The sequence below is a fragment of the Cheilinus undulatus genome, linkage group 6 (assembly GCF_018320785.1).
Source record: "Cheilinus undulatus linkage group 6, ASM1832078v1, whole genome shotgun sequence".
NCBI classification, from domain to species: Eukaryota; Metazoa; Chordata; class Actinopteri; order Labriformes; family Labridae; genus Cheilinus; species Cheilinus undulatus.
Genome location: NC_054870.1, coordinates 40,184,860 through 40,203,720, shown reverse-complemented (window position 1 = coordinate 40,203,720; position 18,861 = coordinate 40,184,860). Strand labels below are relative to the sequence as shown.

At 39.6% G+C, this 18,861-nt stretch overlaps 1 protein-coding gene across 1 annotated transcript; it reads left to right on the top strand.

Moving 5' to 3' along the window:
* Nucleotides 1-1,448: 1,448 nt before the first annotated feature.
* Nucleotides 1,449-11,358, top strand: gdf10a (growth differentiation factor 10a). Its single transcript, XM_041788919.1, has 3 exons — nt 1,449-1,896; nt 5,016-6,124; nt 7,999-11,358. The coding sequence occupies exons 1-3, from the start codon at nt 1,632-1,634 to the stop codon at nt 8,188-8,190; spliced, it is 1,566 nt and encodes a 521-aa protein (XP_041644853.1). The 5' UTR covers nt 1,449-1,631; the 3' UTR covers nt 8,191-11,358.
* Nucleotides 11,359-18,861: the final 7,503 nt, after the last annotated feature.

Here is an 18,861-nt window from a genome sequence, read left to right as displayed (position 1 = left end):
AGACCTCAAATTTTAAATTTTCCATGCATGAGACTTGCAGTGTCTCTGAATTGAAGCCCTAATGCTGGCTGCCAGTCTGAAACAGCGGTTACTACATAGAAACAGCGGGAAGCGCTGCGGTACTGTGACGTCACAGCAGCAGCGCAGACCAAAACATGGCGGCCTCCTGGGGAGTTTATAAACTCAAATTACTCAGAATGCAGATATCTAGTGAGTTTTTTAGTTCAATATACATACAAGAGACACAAAAACCCATCCAACAAGATGAACTTGACTGATCATGCAGGGTTCCTTTTAAGGTTTTTATCATTTCAGGCCCACAATCCCCTACGAATTTTCTGTCTAAACTGTTACACAGCCAGTGTAAGCCACTGTAGTTGTGGTTAACTGGTATTGCCATGCTGCCAAAATGCAAAAAAGGGTGCATTTGCAATATAGGGGAGAAAAACAAAAATGTCAGCATCAAGCGAAAAGTTGCAAAAAAAAAAAAAAGTATACTACAATGGAAGTTAATAGTGCCGTTTTTGTCCTTAACATTATGAGTGTCACTTTTTTAATAACAAAAGGTACTAAAGGCATGTTTCAATGTGTAAGGTCACATTTTCAAAATTTAGAAAAAAAAGTATATTGCCATCAAATTCTATGCCATATGCTTTAAAACTGGAAAAAAAATATTAAAAATGAAAATGACAAAAATACCACTAGTGAGGCCTAAGGGTTGGGCCAAAGCAATCACAGCAGGCCCTCTGTGCTGCTATTATCATGGAGCAGATTCTTACTACAGTTTAACTGTTTAAATAGGGGGTTAAATTGTTAATCAGCAAAGAGACAAAATATAGGCACTGCCTTGTCCAGAGAGGGCGCCAAAATTGACCAAACCAGAAATTTTTCACTGGAGCGTTAAGTTCCATCTTAAAGCTCCATTCAGCCTTCCAGATCCCCAGAAACACACTCAGACTGTACAAACAAGGATCACTTCTCTAACAATAGTCCTTGGGTGGTTGGTCGGACTATTATTGTAGGTGTTTCCATGCTGATTATGTGTGACTGAGAGCATGTCAGAAGTAGTTACTGGAAATAATGCGGTGAGCTGGAAATTCTGAGGTGGACTCACTTTAAAATAAAACTTTATTGAGTTTCAGCAGAGGCTTTGTCAGACCAGTCCTGAACAAATGCTCCAGAAAACAGTGCCAAAGCCACTGAACTATTATTATAACTCCTTAAAATAACACGAGGAAGGCATCATCATATTCACCGTCAACATCATCAAAGAGGAAAGGAGGGGTCAGCATCATGACCTCCACCTCTGGCATGCGCTCTGCAGAGACCTCGTTGGCTGACAGGAGCATACGTCAGCGCCTCTCACTGCTCCAGTATAACCCCCTGAAGCCTTGTGCGGTCACACACAGACGCACAAGTAAAAGTAGAGGCTCCAACTGTTGCCCGGACTAACCAACGTTCAGCATCAGAGGAGTGAGACGGAGCGGAACGAGGAGCGAGAAGAGGTGGAACATTTACGCACAGCCTGTGTAGTTTGGATCGTTTTGGCGCGTCTTTAAAAGTCAACCCTGGGTAGCTTTGGAGACTATTCCTACGCTGATCGCCTGGTGGATTTACATCTCAGCACTTAAATGGCAGCTTTAGGTTTGATTTCTTCGCACCTGCTCCTGGTAACGCTAAACTGTTTCCTGGGTGCTGCATCAGTCAGGACCGTGAAAGGTGGCACTGGGAGCGCACAGGACACTGGTATCCTCCACTCGTCCTCATCGGACCCGTTTTTAGATGACCTGGATCAGGACATGGTCTCACAGCACATGTTCAAACTGTATGAGAAGTGCAACAGGGAAAGCCGTCTCAGGGAGGGGAACACTATCAGGAGTTTCAGAGCCAGCCAAGGTGTGTGAATACTTTGATTAACCTGCATTACGCAATCAATAGGTATGAATCTTGTAAAAAGATGAGATTGGACCAATGATGGATAGGCTGTGGCACCAAAGAGAAGCAAAAAAGCATCTTATGTGGTTGGCGCAGCTCGCATGAAGCAGAGCGTAAATGTCAGAAAGCTTTCCTCTGATGCTTTTCATGGATGCTTATTAAAAGTGCACGCGCGCAAGGAGCCTGGCTCGAGCTAGCGCTCTAAATAGGTGCGATTGTTTTGGAATAGTCTGAGAATGCATTTAAATGGATTTTGGACGCTAGTGGGCTCTCTTTGTTTTGTGGCAGCAGCTGTGCCCCGTCTGATCAATTACCGCAGACACACGCGCGCAATATGCGCAAGAATGCATGAGATTTTGTGCCAGCCGTGCCCAGCGTCAGTAACCTACAGTAAAAACTCAGCACGCAGCAAAAGGGTCACTGTCGTGACTCCCCGTGTTCCTGTTGTGGCTACAGGACATGTGTGGCTCCACGTCCTGGAGTCAAAGGGGCTTAACGCACAGTCGTTCCTCTCTGACTGATGCTGTTTTTAAAAACACAACTCAGACATTTTTATCCTGCGTACTTCTCAGATGGCATAGCATAACACGTGTGTATTTTCACTGCTGAAGCTGCCTGTAATCCAAGGAGAGATGTGAGGGAGTTTTCACAACAATGTAAGATCTGTTAAAACGGTTGATTATGTCTTGGTGTCTGGGCAGACAGTGCTGGCTGTATTAGGCTTAAGGGGAAGCTTTAAAGGAGACTGAGGTAAGCATTTCCATATGCAGGCTGAATCCGAGGTAATGTATATCTCTTGAGTCAGTCCATGCTTCCGCTCAACTCCTACACAATGAACAATAACTCTGCTGTTGAAGTTAATGTTCATCATGAATATGTAGCTCTCCATTCTGCCCCCTTTTCCCCTGCCAGCCTGGTTCTTACAGTCTGCTTCTTCTAAGGGCACCTTCTTCTCCATGAAGCTGAGAAGGAGCCTCTCAGCTCAGTCATGTTACACAGAACAAGGACAAGGTTTAAGAAGGGCCACTTTTTAAGACAATAACTCAAGCAGCAGTGCTCTTGGTGCAATTTGACCCCATTTTCCCAATCATTTCCCTTCACTTTACAGAGGGCTTCATAATAGAACTGTTCTTTTTAAGTCATCCCTTCTAAAAACTGTAAAAATATCAAATTATAAATCTTGATATTTATGCTTTTCATGCCGTGCCTGCACTGGCAAATGCTTCAATACATCCAAATGTTTCCTTTGATAAGTCAGACAGTAAATGAATAAATAACAGAAGCAGATAGATCTATTTTGATATATATTTTCTTTCCTAAGCAAGCACAGCAAAGCATTTAAGCATCCAAATGGAATGTTTTTTGCTGTTTATTCATTGAATATTGACGAGCGGTAATAGAAGGAACTCTACTGTGCAATAACATGTTCAACTTTTGTTTGTGCCTTGTGTGCATGGTACTTTTTCCATATGCAAACTTCATGTTTCTACAAATACAACCCTAATCTTTAACTCCGAGTGTTTGTGCAACATGCAGTCTCTCTTAATTCATCAGCAGCAAAGAGGGGAAATCCCCTCTTTGCTGCTGCTTAAAGACTGAAAATGTCAAAGTATGGTTTATCTTAGCTCTCAGGTCTTAGGTGAGATGTAAATTACCACCATTGTTAAAAGAGTTCCATTATCAGGTTGCTCACCTGACTGAGTGACTGATTGGTTTGATGTGTCCCAACCCAGCTGCATCATGCACTTCACTAAGGATGTGCAACTTTTTAAGATTAAACTACAGTAGGAGGACTTTTGGTGCAATTTGATTAACCTTTTCCAGTTAATTTTCTCGCTTTTCTTTACATGTCCACCTTATTCCAAGCCTCCATGACAGCTTGGGCAAATTCTGGGTGAAATCCGGTGCCTTCTGTCAAACCAGTGTTTTCCATTGTAACAAATGCTAATTCTCATAATTAGAATGATTCAGAGATTAAAATGTATGAAAAAACATGTAATATAAACAGGACAATCTAATTACAAGGGCTGCCAAAAGATATGATTTATTAAGTCCTAATTAATCTCAGAATCTCTGTAGTTAATTGCAACAAATCAAACTTTTTCATTTTAAAATTCCACTAATTTAAATTTTAAACATTTTTTGTGTCATTTTGGATTCGCCTGCTGTCTTAAACTTGGACTAATTGACTTCCTGTTTGGATACAGACCTGCTTCTATAGGTAGATTTAATATTATGACGTGAACTTAAATACAGAAAAAGGAACTTGTTATGGATTGAAAATGATACAAGGGGACAGTAAAAAGGAGATGTTTGATATTACTAGGTGCAGCTGACTTTTCACTTGTCCACTGAGCTGTCTGTGAGTTTTCAAAGTGAAACGGGACATATACTTTGTTGAACTACATGTTTGAAAGTGTTTAATATCTAACAGTATGACAGAGCTGCAATAATGCTTAAAAATCTGTGGCAAGGTGGGTCTCCTCTGGCAAGAACAGAACAGAGATTCAACCTCATAGCAAGACATTGAAGACTGATACAGATTGCACACTATGCATTCCTTTGGAGCACCTGAAGTCACAGGCCTTTGGGACTATAAATCATTGGAGAGCTTCACTCATGGTGCAAATGTGTCTCACATCAAAACAACAACAACCCACCAGAAACAAAAAAAAAAAAAAAAACAGCAGGGATCACTGTACAACAGGCAGCATCCAAACACAACTAAGCACATGTAAATACATCTAAAACTTATGAAATACATTTAATATTCTGCAAAAGGCATAGGGAACTCTGCAAACACCATCTTATCATGCCAAAGAGTTAAGCCAATCAGTGTGAGGAAAAATGGAGCAGATTAAGGAAATCACGGCTGATTGTTTCCATTCAAAACAAGCACAGAGAGTCACCTGTTAGCTGTTAAACTGCCTATTTTTTCTGTTTTTTGTGTTAAGAACCAGCAGTAAATGTTGGCAGAATAACTTAGGTTCATACAAACTTTAATCTATCGACAGCATTATGTTTCATTGTCAGGTTTCTCACCTGACCGTAACTGATTGATTGATTGGTTGTCTTTTCAGACTCTTCCGACCTGAGGATGGTGTACCGACTCAACCTCACATCCCTCCAGGACTCCGAGGTCATCCTCTCCGCCACATTCCACTTCCTGCTCGATCGTCGCCCTCATCACAAACCGTGGTTCTGTAAACGCTTCGAAAGCCCATCCTGTCGGTCCTCAGCCGTGCACCCTCCTCCGTCGATCAGCCTGCTCCTCCGCTCTGTCTCCTCAGGGTCAGAGATCAGAGCTGGGTCAATGGGGTCATTTTTAGGCAACGTGACCTTTCACCCCCACAGGAGAGGGGCGTGGCAGATGAAAGACGTGACCCAGGTCATAAAGGAGGCACGGGATAAGGGTCATCTCCTGGTGTCAGTGGAGGTAGACTCCAGGCAGCAGTACCACATGAAACCAGAGGAGGCGCTGTCTGCAGGAGGCCTGCCTTACCTGCTGCTGTATGCTAATGATCAAGCTTTGGCTGAACCCAACAGTGTGGCTGGGAGCCTTCAGAGGTACAACCCGTTCAGCGAGGAAGGGGAGCCCTCACATTCCTCTCAGAGACCAAGCCCGTCACCAGAGTCGAGAGGACGCGTGAGAAGGGAAGCACCTCTGCTCTCTGACACCATTCAGAACAATGAGCTGCCAGAGGTCGACTACAGGCCTGATGGATACAGGAAGGATGACCTCTGGGAGAGCACTTGGTACCTGGCGCTCAAACCCAAGCACAAATCAGGGAAGAAAAAAAAGAGCCAAGAGGAAGAAGGTAAAGGAGCACAGGACAGAAAAGAAGAAGTTCACAAAGAAGTAGAAAGAACATCGCAGGAGCTGACAAAACTTAAAGACAGTCATACACCGACAGTCAGTGATGGACAAAAGCATGAACGTAAAAATGGGGGAAAGAGTGGGAAAAAGCACAAGGGCAGCTCAAACACTCAGTCACCAGTTCTGAACTTTGATGAGCAAACGATGCGAAAGGCGAGGAGGAGACTGTGGGCTGACAACCAGCAGAGAGGCTGCTCCAGGAGGAACCTCAGGGTGGATTTTGCAGACATTGGATGGAGCGAGTGGGTGATAGCACCCAAGGCTTTCGAGGCCTACTACTGCGCTGGGATGTGTGGGTTTCCCATGCCAAAGGTAGGACCACAAACACATAAAACTCTCTACTAAAAGATTTTCTAATGGCATCCTACTCATTATAAAGTATTTGCCAAAAGTAAGTGCCTGTACAAAACCAATGCAGTTAAAAAAGTATGTAACTGGGGCCTAGTAGTAAGGTCACCTCCCATGTACACAGATGGTCACATGTTTCTATACCCAATCTGTTTCTGACACTATCCACCGTCCTTCACTTTCAATAAAGGCATAAAAAGTCCAAAATCTATCCTGCAAAGCTTCAAGCTGAGATGCTTATTAATTGCTAGTGAATGGCTCAACCAATCAGTGTTATTAAAGGAGAACTAGGTGGTAGCTATGGGCATGGTTTAGTCATTAGGCAAGCCTGGATGCTACAAACACAGTGAGCGCATGGCATCACTATTAGTCTATTAGTTTTCCTGCTGCTGCTGTGTTTCTTAGTGCTGTTTCTCATGCTGAGAGCTAGGGCTTAATTGTTTATTTTCCTTCCTTTATTTGATCATGCAATTTTACTTTTTCCACATTAAGCACATTTTGTATGTCATGATAAATGCATATCAGTTCCAAATATCGGTGATCGGTCTCATGAACTGCTAATAATCAGTATCTTACTGGTCTTGAAAACCCAGTCTCATTCAACCCCTATGTGTAACACGTGACTGTCAAAATACGCCAGTCCCCCTCTGAGTTTTTTGTGCACAAGGTTTGGCCTTTGCCAAATAACATGTATGGGCTGTTGTCTAGATAGATGTGAAATATATCCCATGACATGGGGTGAATGGGATGCTATTTAAAAAATAATCTAAAACAGGAAATAAATTGCACCAGCAAATTACATCACTTCTGTCCAAACAGAGGCAGCCTCTCACAGTAGTGGTCTACAAGAGGGGGTGTCTGAGACCTGCGGTCTGCAGCCAGACCCTCCTCCAGGCCCACACGTCATGGCCATTGACTGAAAGAATTCGACGAAGCCTGTGTGATGTCAGCCGTTTGATTACAATAGGCTGACTCAAACAGCTTTGGAAGCCAATCCGTGGCAGCCTCCATATTGAAATCGCTGTCTCAACCAAAGTTCGGATCAAACTAATGGCAGACAAAAGCTTGCTCACTGAGATCGACTTCCTGTCAGCTGAGCTAGCACTAAAGCCAGCCTTCTGGAGGCAGCGTCTGCCTGTCAAGCTATCTGTCAATCAAATAAGATGCACCAATCAGTGCACAGTGAGGGTTTTCCTAACGAACATAATCGAAGCGATTGTGGTACAAAAAAATTAATCCCCTGTACACTGAGTGGACATGAAGACATTAGCTAATGAGACATGTTTCGTTATTTTAACTAGGCTGTAAACCAGTTTATTTCTACTTTACAAACAGCTTTTTAACATGTGTTGTGTACGCAACTTCCAGTGTTCCTTCAGCCAGCCTCAAGTGGCCACTCGCCATATTGCAATTTTTTTTTGCACTTTCGCATTGCCTTTATTTTTCAGGACCAGAGGTTGCTGCTTGGTCATGACATCCCACCTTGAAAATTCATTCACCCTACAGGTTCACAACTTCTTACCAATGGCATAACTTTAGTGTAGCTAAATAGCTTGTTTCTTGAGTTAGAATTAAGACAATTAAGTTAATTTTGTCAGCATGAAGAAAGTGAGGATGTACATACTAGTCTACCCGTGAGACATTGGGTCTGTCCTTGAGAAAACACCAGTTGTCACTGCTGACACTGGCTAGGGCTCATACTGGTATCAGTATTGTGACAATTTTTACTCTCTACATCATCTCCTTTGGACCCAAATTGGTATTTTTAGTATCCACGTTGTATTGTTTTCCTCATTCCTGTTATTCATTTTCCATTTCCTCTGTTAATTCTGCTCTAGGTGGCAAGGCCGTCCAACCACGCTACCATCCAGAGCATTGTCCGAGCCGTGGGGATCATCCCTGGTGTTCCAGAGCCCTGCTGTGTCCCAGAAAAGATGAGTCCTCTTGCCGTCCTCTACCAGGATGAATCCAGGAACCCAGTGCTCAAGATTTACCCCAACATGTCCGTCCAGTCCTGCTCCTGCAGATAGGAAGGGGAGGGCGATGGAGGCGGAGGAGGGAATAAAACAGGGTGGATGTGCAGAACACTAATGGAGACAGAACCATACCTCTGTTTGTTAAGTGGTTTTTCAGCACTGAGAAATAAACTCACTTTGGCCGTCAGTATTCCTGGGGGCTTTAGAGAAATCACTTCCATCTCTTCTGTCCCACGGCGGCAGACATGAAGAGACATTTTGTCTGGCGTCAGCTTCAATGAGAGGAACAGAGTCACACATGTAAAGTCAGGGCTCCACATGTCCCAGACGCCCGGTTGTTTTGATTCTGTGTTTGAGATAGTATTGAGGATTTCATGGACAAGAGCGTCTAAGGGATGTTTTCCTTTTATCTCAGATGTACTTGTGTTGTTCAGACAGCTCACAGTGAGTTTTAGTTCATGTTTTCTTTGGACACAAAGGCTCAAAATAAAAGACGTTATCATTGTGTCATCAGGCAGCTCAAACATGACAGAGATTATGAGTAAGATTTCTACATTTTTACAGAGTGCGTGCAGCTGTTTCTCCTTTGAAGCAAATTATAAAACCCAGTGTACATTAAGGTTGTCAATATTTTGATACTTCAGCACTCTTTCAATGCCATGTGTTTTAAAATGAATCAGTATCTGATATTTTAATTATCTAGAGCAGGGGTGTCCAAACTTTTTTCAGTAAGGGCAGCACTGATAAAAATAAGGCTGTTTAGGTCACTTTGATTTACCTCACCTAAAGTGTGTTTAAAACAGAGTTTCCACTAGTTTTTTGTCTCAAGCCAAAACTGAGTCTTACCGTCAATTGTTCCACATTAGTCCTCATAAACTTATGATCTCATTTGTGACTACTGCTTACCAGTAAATCCAACTATCATGGTTTCTTTGGTGTAGTCATAGAGAAAGACAAAGGTGTCCACTGTGGATTGATCGGTGCTGTCTTCCTTTCATCGATAGCTCTTTCCTGCAGTCACGTTTGCTGCTGCTGCTGAAGGTTAGATTAGCAAGAAAGTCCTGAGCTTGTAGTCCGAGCTATGGAGGATTGAGACTGTGCTCTCCCCACCAGCCTGAACAACCCAAGCCTTGCTGCACGGCATGATTCTGTGTTGAATACAGTTCCACTATCAGAGACTTGGTCATAGGTAGATTTACCCACTCATCAAAGTCCACTACAACTCTCTGCTTGGCCCAGGCCTGTCCTTGTCCCTGCCGCTGCATCTGGGTTTATGCCATCCAGCTTTCTACAGTTTCCTTTGTTTCTGCTCGATTATTACCTGCATCCATAACAAACTCAAAATCCTTCCATGTTGCTAATTTCCCCACATAGTTTTTAGTAGCTCCAACCTCCCATGGAGATAAGCATTGTTTGACACCATGAATATTCACCGCCTAAATTAGCCATATGCTGTCTTAAGCAGATAAACAACCAGAGCACCTAACAGGAAGTAGGTCGTAGTAAAATGACTGAGTTTATATCAATGGATTCTTGCCATTTATCTTCTAGGTAACACAATAAATAAAATGTAACTATTCACTATTTACTTATTTGGGAATTGCCATGTTTTTCAGCCAGACAGTTTGACTGTTAATAGTCTTATCTGTCAGACATCCACCCATGAAACCGGCCAATAACAGCTAATTGATACTCTTACTGAGCAAGACAGTGTTGCGTTCCCAGAATCTGGGCATACAGACAAAAGTCAGTCTTTTGGTCCTTGGTCCTTCCACTTTCACTATACTCTTGTGAGGCCTGGATGTTGACTGATGGCGAGAGGTACCAGCTGACTTTGTGACAACCTCTCTTCAGCACATTTTTGGGTATCATTTGCACGACCGTGTGTCTAATGCTGACATGCTCAGGAGTGCAGGTATGCTTGACAGCTGCACTTTTACGGGCCGTCCAGGCTTCATCCGGCTCACCACATACTGGCTGCTCAGGACACGATGGGCTGGTCCAGTCTCCATGGGAAACCACATGCGTTGTCGAGGGGGAAATTGGGAGGATACTTTGAGTAATGGGGCATGGGACTGGTGCAGGCCTGGGGATGGCCATCAGGAGGCCAGAGCAGTACAGGACTGAGATTGACACATATGCTCCCATACCTAACCTGATACTTTAGTTAAAATTAGTGAGACCAATTTGATGCACCAGTAGTTTAAGATATGCTTAGTAGTTGAAGAAAAATAACAGCCACATCAATGACTGACAACAGAAATAACTAATCTTTGTTATTTTGAGGCCAGCTGATCAGGTTTCAGGGGGGCCCTGGTCAGCTCATACAACTTGATCTGGTCAAGATGAAAATTATGCTCTATGCAACAGGGAGAGGAGATGGTGACATTTCATCTCCACATTCACACTCAAAATGAGAGCAAACTGCAGGAAGCTGCCAAACTATAGCAGTATAGGTGCTTGAGGATGATTAGCATGGTATACTTTATAAATCGGACCATGAAACAGAGCAGATAGTAAAGCAAAGGAGCACTGATTTATAGTGTTTTGAAGTTTGGTACAATAGACACAAGCTTCATGGTCTACTGTGGGCCAACACAAAATGTACCGCAGGCTGCATTTGGCCCGTGGGCCATAGTTTGGACACCCCTGATCTAACATCCAGCATCATAAAGCACTGAAACAAGGAAGAAAATAAAGATTTTCAGTCTGATTTTTGCCCAAACTCTTGAGCTCTGTCTAAATAGCACAAGTATGTTGACAATGTTTTAAATAAAGAAACTTTACTGATATACTTAAACTATATAGACAGAGTTCAGGAATTTTCCTGCAATATTTGATTATTTAACACAAGGAATTACCCAATATCGGGACTTCATTATAACTTTAAAACAGGTATCAATATTGTTTAATTCTTGCCAGTATCATTAAAGTTTACTTTTCTAGTATCATGACAACCCTACTGTACATACATGCTATGCTAATCTGTTTGAACATTGAAGCTTTTTCACATTATTGATAAAAAGGAATTATAATGAATTCAAGTCATCATCTGGAATTCATTTCATAACACAGGAATTTTTTTATTAAAACCAGAAATATTTTTCTATTTTGAATGTGAACTTGATTGAGAATTATTTGTCATGGTTACTAGGTTTATGTATGACTTTTATTTTAGAAAAGATGTGGTTTTGTACATGTGTATTGTTTAAATTATGAAAAGGTAGCCCTCTATATGGTAGAATAAAAAGTAATTTAATCCCATGACCTTGCTGGGGGATGATTATTTCAAAGAGATGTTGTTCTTTGTCATTATTGGGTATAACGCTGGATAACTTGAGGGGAAATCTTTGGTCAAACAGAGCTAAAAGAGCACCACTGTTTTAAAATAGCTCAGTACAAAAGCAGGAAGGTTCCACTTAGAGATAACCAACATTCCCCTAAAGCCTCTTGAACCCATTATTACCCCACACCAAAGGCTTACTCGTCTGTTGTCCGGCAAATAATGTGACTGATGCCTTGAGTTAATGGTTGATGGAGGAAGCAGGCACGCACCTATTAGGACGTCAGCCACTTGAACTTCAAAAAAGGCTGCACTTCCCCCTTTCCAAGCAGACCACTCCAATCTGCAGGAAGTTTTTTTTTTTCAAACAGATGGAAACACACGGATGATCTCAGCCACTTTAAATCAACTGCTGTCACTTTTATTCACAGCAGGAAGAGGGTGACCCATGTGGTGCTTAAACAGTGTGTCAGACTGACAGAAAAATGACAGAGGGACCCTTTTTGATTATTAACCCGTCACTCTGTGGTTGTTTTTTTGCCTCCAGCTTGAAAAAGTTGGCACAGAGCGCCACATCTGTTTGCAACAACAGAACGCTCTGAAGTTTGCCAAGGCTGGACTGGATGGTCATTTCTGTTTCGCAGTCAGGAACATTCAGTAACAGCAGCGGGGTAGGAACAAAAGAATCAGCTGGTTTAGAATAATGTTAATAACACACAGCTGGAAATCCACCTGTTTTCATCTCTGACAGAAACATGCCACCAATCCTGCCTGCACTTCTTTGTAATTAGATTTACAGAGTAAGAAAATATACTCTCTCTGACCACTTCATTAGGTACACTAAAGGCTGCAAATAAAGGAGTCTACCCGGAAGCGCTTTCTGGGGCCTGCCATGGAGGTCATCAAAAATCATAGCACATTGTTAAGTTAAGCTAAGTTAAGCATTGTTAAGTTAACCATACTTTTTTTTCTACCTGAAGGATAACCTCTCTTATCAAAGCAACATATATATTTTTTAATTTATGCCATAGTATATAGCCTTATTTAAAAAAAAAAAATAAAAATAATAAACCCCTTTTCTAGGAATATAATTAAAATGAGTTGAAAGTGGCAAAAATGGGTGAAAAAAGGCGGTGAAAGGGAATTTTTGAAATAGCCGCAATAAGTCAAAAGTGACACAATTATGTTTAAAATGCAAAATATAGGATAACAGAGGTGGGAAGAGAACAAAGGGGTTAAAATAGTAAAAACCAGCAGAAATAAAGGTGAAATGGAGTTACATGTGGCAAAACTGGTGTAACAAATAGTGAAATGCAAATGCAAAGTGGCAAAAATGGGTTAACAGTGCAAACAATGGGCAAAAAAGGTGGTGAAATGGGATTTTGAAAGTCACAAAAATTAAATAACAGTAGCAAAAGTGTGTTTAAAATGACAAAAATGGGTGGAAAAGTGATGGTAATGGTTTAAAATGTGGAAAAAATTGTTTAAATCTGCAAAAATTGGTGAAAATTGATCCAAAGTGGCAAATTATAAAGGCAAAAATGGGTGGAAAAGGTAGCTAAAATGTTTTCAAATTTGCAATAGAAATTTTCAAAATTCATGGCAATTCATTTCTGATGGTAATTTGTAAATGTTTTTTTGTTTGAACTATCGCCTCACTTGCTGACAGCAGTGGCACCTAGTCTTCTGCTGCTGTAGCATACATGTCAAGGTTAAACGTGTTGAGCATTCAGAGATGCTCCTCTCTTCTCACCTTGGTTTTAATGATTGATTTACAGTTACAGTTGTTCTTTTTTCTCTGACCTCTGCCATCAACAAGACATTCTGGCCTTGAGAGAACTAACGCTCACTGCACATCTTCTCTCTTTTTTTGGAGCTGTACACCCTATAGATGGTAGTGCAGGGAAATCCCAGAAGATCAGCAGTTTCTATAATAATCAGACCAGCCCATCTGGCACCAACAACCAAAAATCACCTTAACTCACCTAACCCCAACCCTCACTTTTCTTCCCCATCCTGGTGCTCAGTTTGCGCTTTAGCAGATCATCTTGACCATGTTTTCATGCCTAAATGCATTGGTTAGTGCCATGTGATTGGCTATCTGTGTTAATGAGCAGTTGAAGAGGTGTACCTAATGAAGTGGTGAGTGTGAAAAGTTGCTGTAAACATGAACAATCAGAGAAGTCAGAAAGTTTTCATTACATTAGGATTTAATGCTTCGGTAATATTGCTTTTAAATATCTGAGGACACTTCTTAGAGATCTGAGGATGTTTTTCTGCTAATTAATGTGCAAAAAAGCTGAATTTATGTGTATAAAGACACTATAACAGGTAAGGTTTAGAGAAGGGTTCCTGAAAGTAATGTTTACAAAATATTAAAGAAAAGTTTTATCATCTTAGCTTGGTAATTAAAGTCTGGATAAACTTTGTTTTTTTTTACCATTTCTTATTCTAAAGTTAAATTGAGAGGTTGTTTTGCTGAGGCTTGGCCTTCTGCTGCACCATGCGATGATGAGATGATAAGCAGTATCATAACCCCAAAGAGATTATCTTTGATCCGTAAACTGGATGGTTGACTTACAGATGATCGCGGAGAGAAATGTCTGAAATAACAAGCGCATGATTCAGATTCAAAAACTGACCCAGTACTACAAACCTTGAAACAAATGTACCTTTTTATGGGGTCCATTTGAATTATTTTGATGACAGTAATGAGGCTCATTATAAATCATGTTTACATTAATAGATGGTTTACCTTCAGTTGGCCTGGCTCGATCACAATGAATACATCCAGGTTCATTTTTTCCTCATTTCCTGACCGATCCCTCGTACAGTCTGCACCCACAGCCTGCTTTCACAAAGTGAACCCACGTCAACCACGATCACAGTCACAGGAGAGCACTTACTATGACCGACTACAGCCCAGAAAACTGCCGCAGTCGAGACTTGTGTTCAGAGCCCAATGAGCCTAAAAGCCAAAACTAAACGAACCAAGAGGGGAACCAAGAACAATATTTGTTTTTCCACAAGATGACTGTTCAATTAAAGGAGAGCAGTATAGCCATTATTAGACAACAGAGGAGTTTCTGTGTCCGGGCTTAAATGGATTTTTCCTCGCATGCTCAGAGGACTAATACTCATGTTCATTAAGATGTAGCTTTAATAGCATGACACTGTGCCTCTTAATCACCTTTTTAATCATGTGGACCACATGGGAGTATAATAGATATTCCTATTTTTCCATTAAAGAGTGAGGAAAAAATGACTGACTTCCATCCAGGTAACTTTAACAGCTCTAATCATCCAAAGAGTGCATTTAAAGCTCCTGTGAGAAACCTGAGTGTGCTTTGGTCTGGCGCCTCCCTGTGGACAATGCTGTGCACTTCATCTCATTACAGATTTTGTCTTGTTCATGTGCAAGGAGTGTTTTCTGACAATATGATTAAACCGTACTCTCTTTTACCAATCTAACAGGTAAATCATTCTCTATATATGCTGTAAGAAAAGGAATTCTAGATTGTTTCTTTGGTGTATTACATCTCATCTTACACCGGCCCTATGGCATTAAAGTAACAACAGAGAAAGTCTTGCTGCTGATGCAACTGTTTGCTTTTGTGACTCACAAAGAATTTTTTTTTTTTTCATAAAATCTAACAGGAGCTTCATGTAAAAACAAAATTAAAGAAGCATTTTACATAAGAGGGGTGCAAAAAAAAAAACTGAGAGAATAATTAAGGATTGTGGAGATGTTGCAGTGCAATGTTATGGCTGTTTTGTATGTAGTTTTGATATCATTAGCTGTTCTTGCACTCCAGAAATTTCTTGAATATTTTGGGCAGACTGCCCCTTAAATCTTCCAAAGTTGGTTGTTCAGATTCCAACTGGACTTTTTGTTTATATTACCCCAGATACCCTGAGATTCCAATTGGCCTAATTAAGACCACTAAATATGAAACTTAAAGCAAACGTCTAGCAAAGGCAGGAAGTTGCAATGACAAATTTGTACGAAATTTACACACTTATAATATTGTTTTTTCTAGTCCTGCAGAGGATCACATTAAACCCTTTGTCAATGAAATGTAAGATATTTCAGACTTAATTTAAGGATATCAAATTCAAGAAAAGTTTTAGAGACACACAGGTCAACTCAAGAAACCCTATTGCACAAAAATAAGCAGAATTCAGCAGCTTTAGTGAGTCCACATCTCTGCCAATGTTGCAGATGAACTGACCATGGTTGAGCCTCGACTTTCCCATGAACCTCAGGCTTTCTTCCCGCCTCATTTACCTGCAACAGAGCCGGCTATTTATGTCCGTCTGTCTGCAGGCTGCAATGAATTGGACGTAAGATGCTCAACCTTTGCAGGAAAAACATGAAATCACAAATTCAAAGCGGTATGTGGTCTGCATCCAGGTTTGTAGATGAATGATAACACTGTTTAAGTGTGATTGCAATTATGAGTTGCAGATTACAAATCCGACTCTTATTGTTGAAACTTGTTCACTCTTTCATCTGAAACTAAACCCTAACCCCGGCATGCAGGTAAAGCAATAATTCACCTTTAAAAAACATTACTTCTCTTATTTTGTCAAGTATGGAAGCCCAAAGTGGACATACACCCATATATTTTATTTATGCCTTTTTTATGGTCTTTTTTTCATGAGTGTATTTTATTAAGCACAAAACAAACAGAAATAGTCTCAACAGACCTGATTAGTTTAAGCCATGGAGGCATGGCATGTCACGCTCTGGCCTATTGTAGTGACGTGCCTTTTGTTTGTATTTCTGGAGCAGAGAACTAGCCCATAATCACAAGAAAACAAGCCTTGTGAACTTAAGATAATGAGTTAACTAATCAGTGAAAATGGGAGAAAAAGCTTTGTTCCAGCACTATTAACTTGAGATAACACTGAAAATGCGCAGAGATCTGTTTAAAAAACTACATGGAAATAACAGGGAAATAACTCTGATTACAATTTTTAATCCCAATGGTCTCAGAATTTCTGACAATCGCATCCTTTTTAACACAATTAAAATTCTACTAAAACTGTTTTTGTGTCATTTTGGATTTTTCTCTTAAACTAAGGGCAAATGACTTCCTGTCTGGATACTGACTTGACATTAACTTAAGCACAGAAAGAGGACCTTGTTATGGATCTTAAAGGAGATAAGGGGACAGTAAAAAGGTAGATGTTTGATATCACATGGTGCAGATGACTTTGGCTTGTTCACTGAGCTGTCTGTGAGTCTTTCAGAGAAAAGTGAGACACGATGGAAGAGTGATGGTTATTTTACATCACTGTGGCTGCAGGGAGACGCTGATGTGGCCAAACTAAAGTGTGTCAAGAGGGACCATAAAATATGAGATTAATCATGATTTATTTTTTTAAGTGCACTAAATGTGGACCTTAATAAATAACAATTAATGCAATTTATATTTACAGCCCTAAAAACAAGTCACTATTACAGGAAAATTAAGAAATAAGATGTATAAAAGCACATCTACCCAGGGATTTGGTAGGTATGAGATGAGAGTTTGTAACTATGGATGCACTTAAAGGATAAACTTTATTTGTTTCCCCTGTTTAACCTTAATAATGAATGTTTCAAATTCTTTTGAGAACTCAACTTCTCTAAATAACTATCCAGGATAATAACAGTCATTCCCTGTGATAATGGGTTATTTTCTCAAGATCTCAAGAAAGCAGCTAAGATTCATTAGATATTTTTGGAAAACAAGCATTGTTACGCTGTCAAGTTGAGATAAATGAGTAGAGACATGATGGAAACAAGTGAAATGTATATTTAATCAAAGGAATAAGAACAATAGTTAATCTTTGGAAATAAATAACATTTACAGAAGTATGTTTTTTAAGAGCTTCCATATATAACAACAGAACCTGTTCTTACAAGCACTGTTCCTTTAAATGACCCAGCCTTGATATCTTTCAGGATATACACTACTCTCAAAATTGATGTTATGCTCTTTCAACATCATTAATCCATAGAAAGCCATTTTTACATTTTTCTTTGATGTTTTTTTTTTTTTTTTTTTTTTGCACTGTCTTTTCTTTTAAAATTGTTTTGACTGTGTAAATGCTAACAACATACAATTTGGAGGTCAGTAATAAGCTCTGGACACTTTTTATACACTCATGACCAAAAGTGCCTCATTGAAACCCATGAAAACAAGAACTTTTGATCCCCCTACCTTTGCAGTAAAAAAACATGTATTTTATGATATTTGTCTTTGATTCTGGAGTCACTATCTCAGACTTTGAGATTGGAGGGACAATTGCATACTTTTTCCTGTTACTATAGTGACATATTATCAAAATCTGAAAATTAAAAAATGCATTGAAATCAAAGTAGTTGCACAAATACTAACATATTCAGGCCTGTGATAATCCTTGTCAAGGAAATCCAATTTGCACACAGCATATGAAAAACAATTGGTGTTTTTTTGTGTATCTTACATTTCAAACACCAGGGTTGTTGCATTTGTACTGGTATTTGAAGGGTTAAATTCCCCGAAAATCAATTTAGATTTGATATTTGTAATCAGGTCTTATTGAGGTTAAAAAATGAATTGAAATGAGTGGATTTAAAAAAATATACAGTATTTTTATTGCTATTGATGTATGGCAGCCATTTTTGGCAACACAGTGTGCAACAATTTATTAAATTCTTAAAGTTAAAAAACACACAATGCATAACAAACAAAGTTTAGGCTCAAATATGAACATATTTAATGTGATAATATGATAATCCCTTAAAGAAATCCAGTTTGCCTGTAGTGTATGATTTTTTTTTTTTTTTACTTTATTTTGTTTTTAATTTTGCATATATCACGGTTTTATGTATTAAAACTGGCATTTCATAGATTAAATTTCCAAAAATAATGTAAAGTTTGATTTCAGTGATCAAGTCTGATCATGATTTTAAAAAATAATGCAAAAAGGATCTTCATTTAAAACAAAAAGAGTATAGAATTTTTTATTGCGTTTGATGTGCGGTGTCCAAGCTTTTGACCTTTAAAACCCAGATTGTAAAAAAATAATTAAAATTGATATTTTTAAAAAGAAATAATAATGTATAAAATTAACATTGTTGCTATTATAAACATATTCAAGCTTGTAATCATCCATGTCAAGGAAATCCAGCTGCATGTCTTATATTCAAAATAGTTCTTTTTAGTGTCTCTACAGTACAAACATCAGTTTTTTTGCACTTTAACTGGCATTTAAAGGGTTAAATTCCTATGAATTCATTAAAACTAGATATTTACAATTAGGCTTGATCTTGATTAAAAAATAAATGCGAAAAATTGGTAAAATATGAATATATATAATTCTAATCGCAATTTATGTATGCTATCATTCTTTGTATGAACACCCTCAATGTTTTAATTTATTTTCCACCAGCTGAGAGTTAAATATGG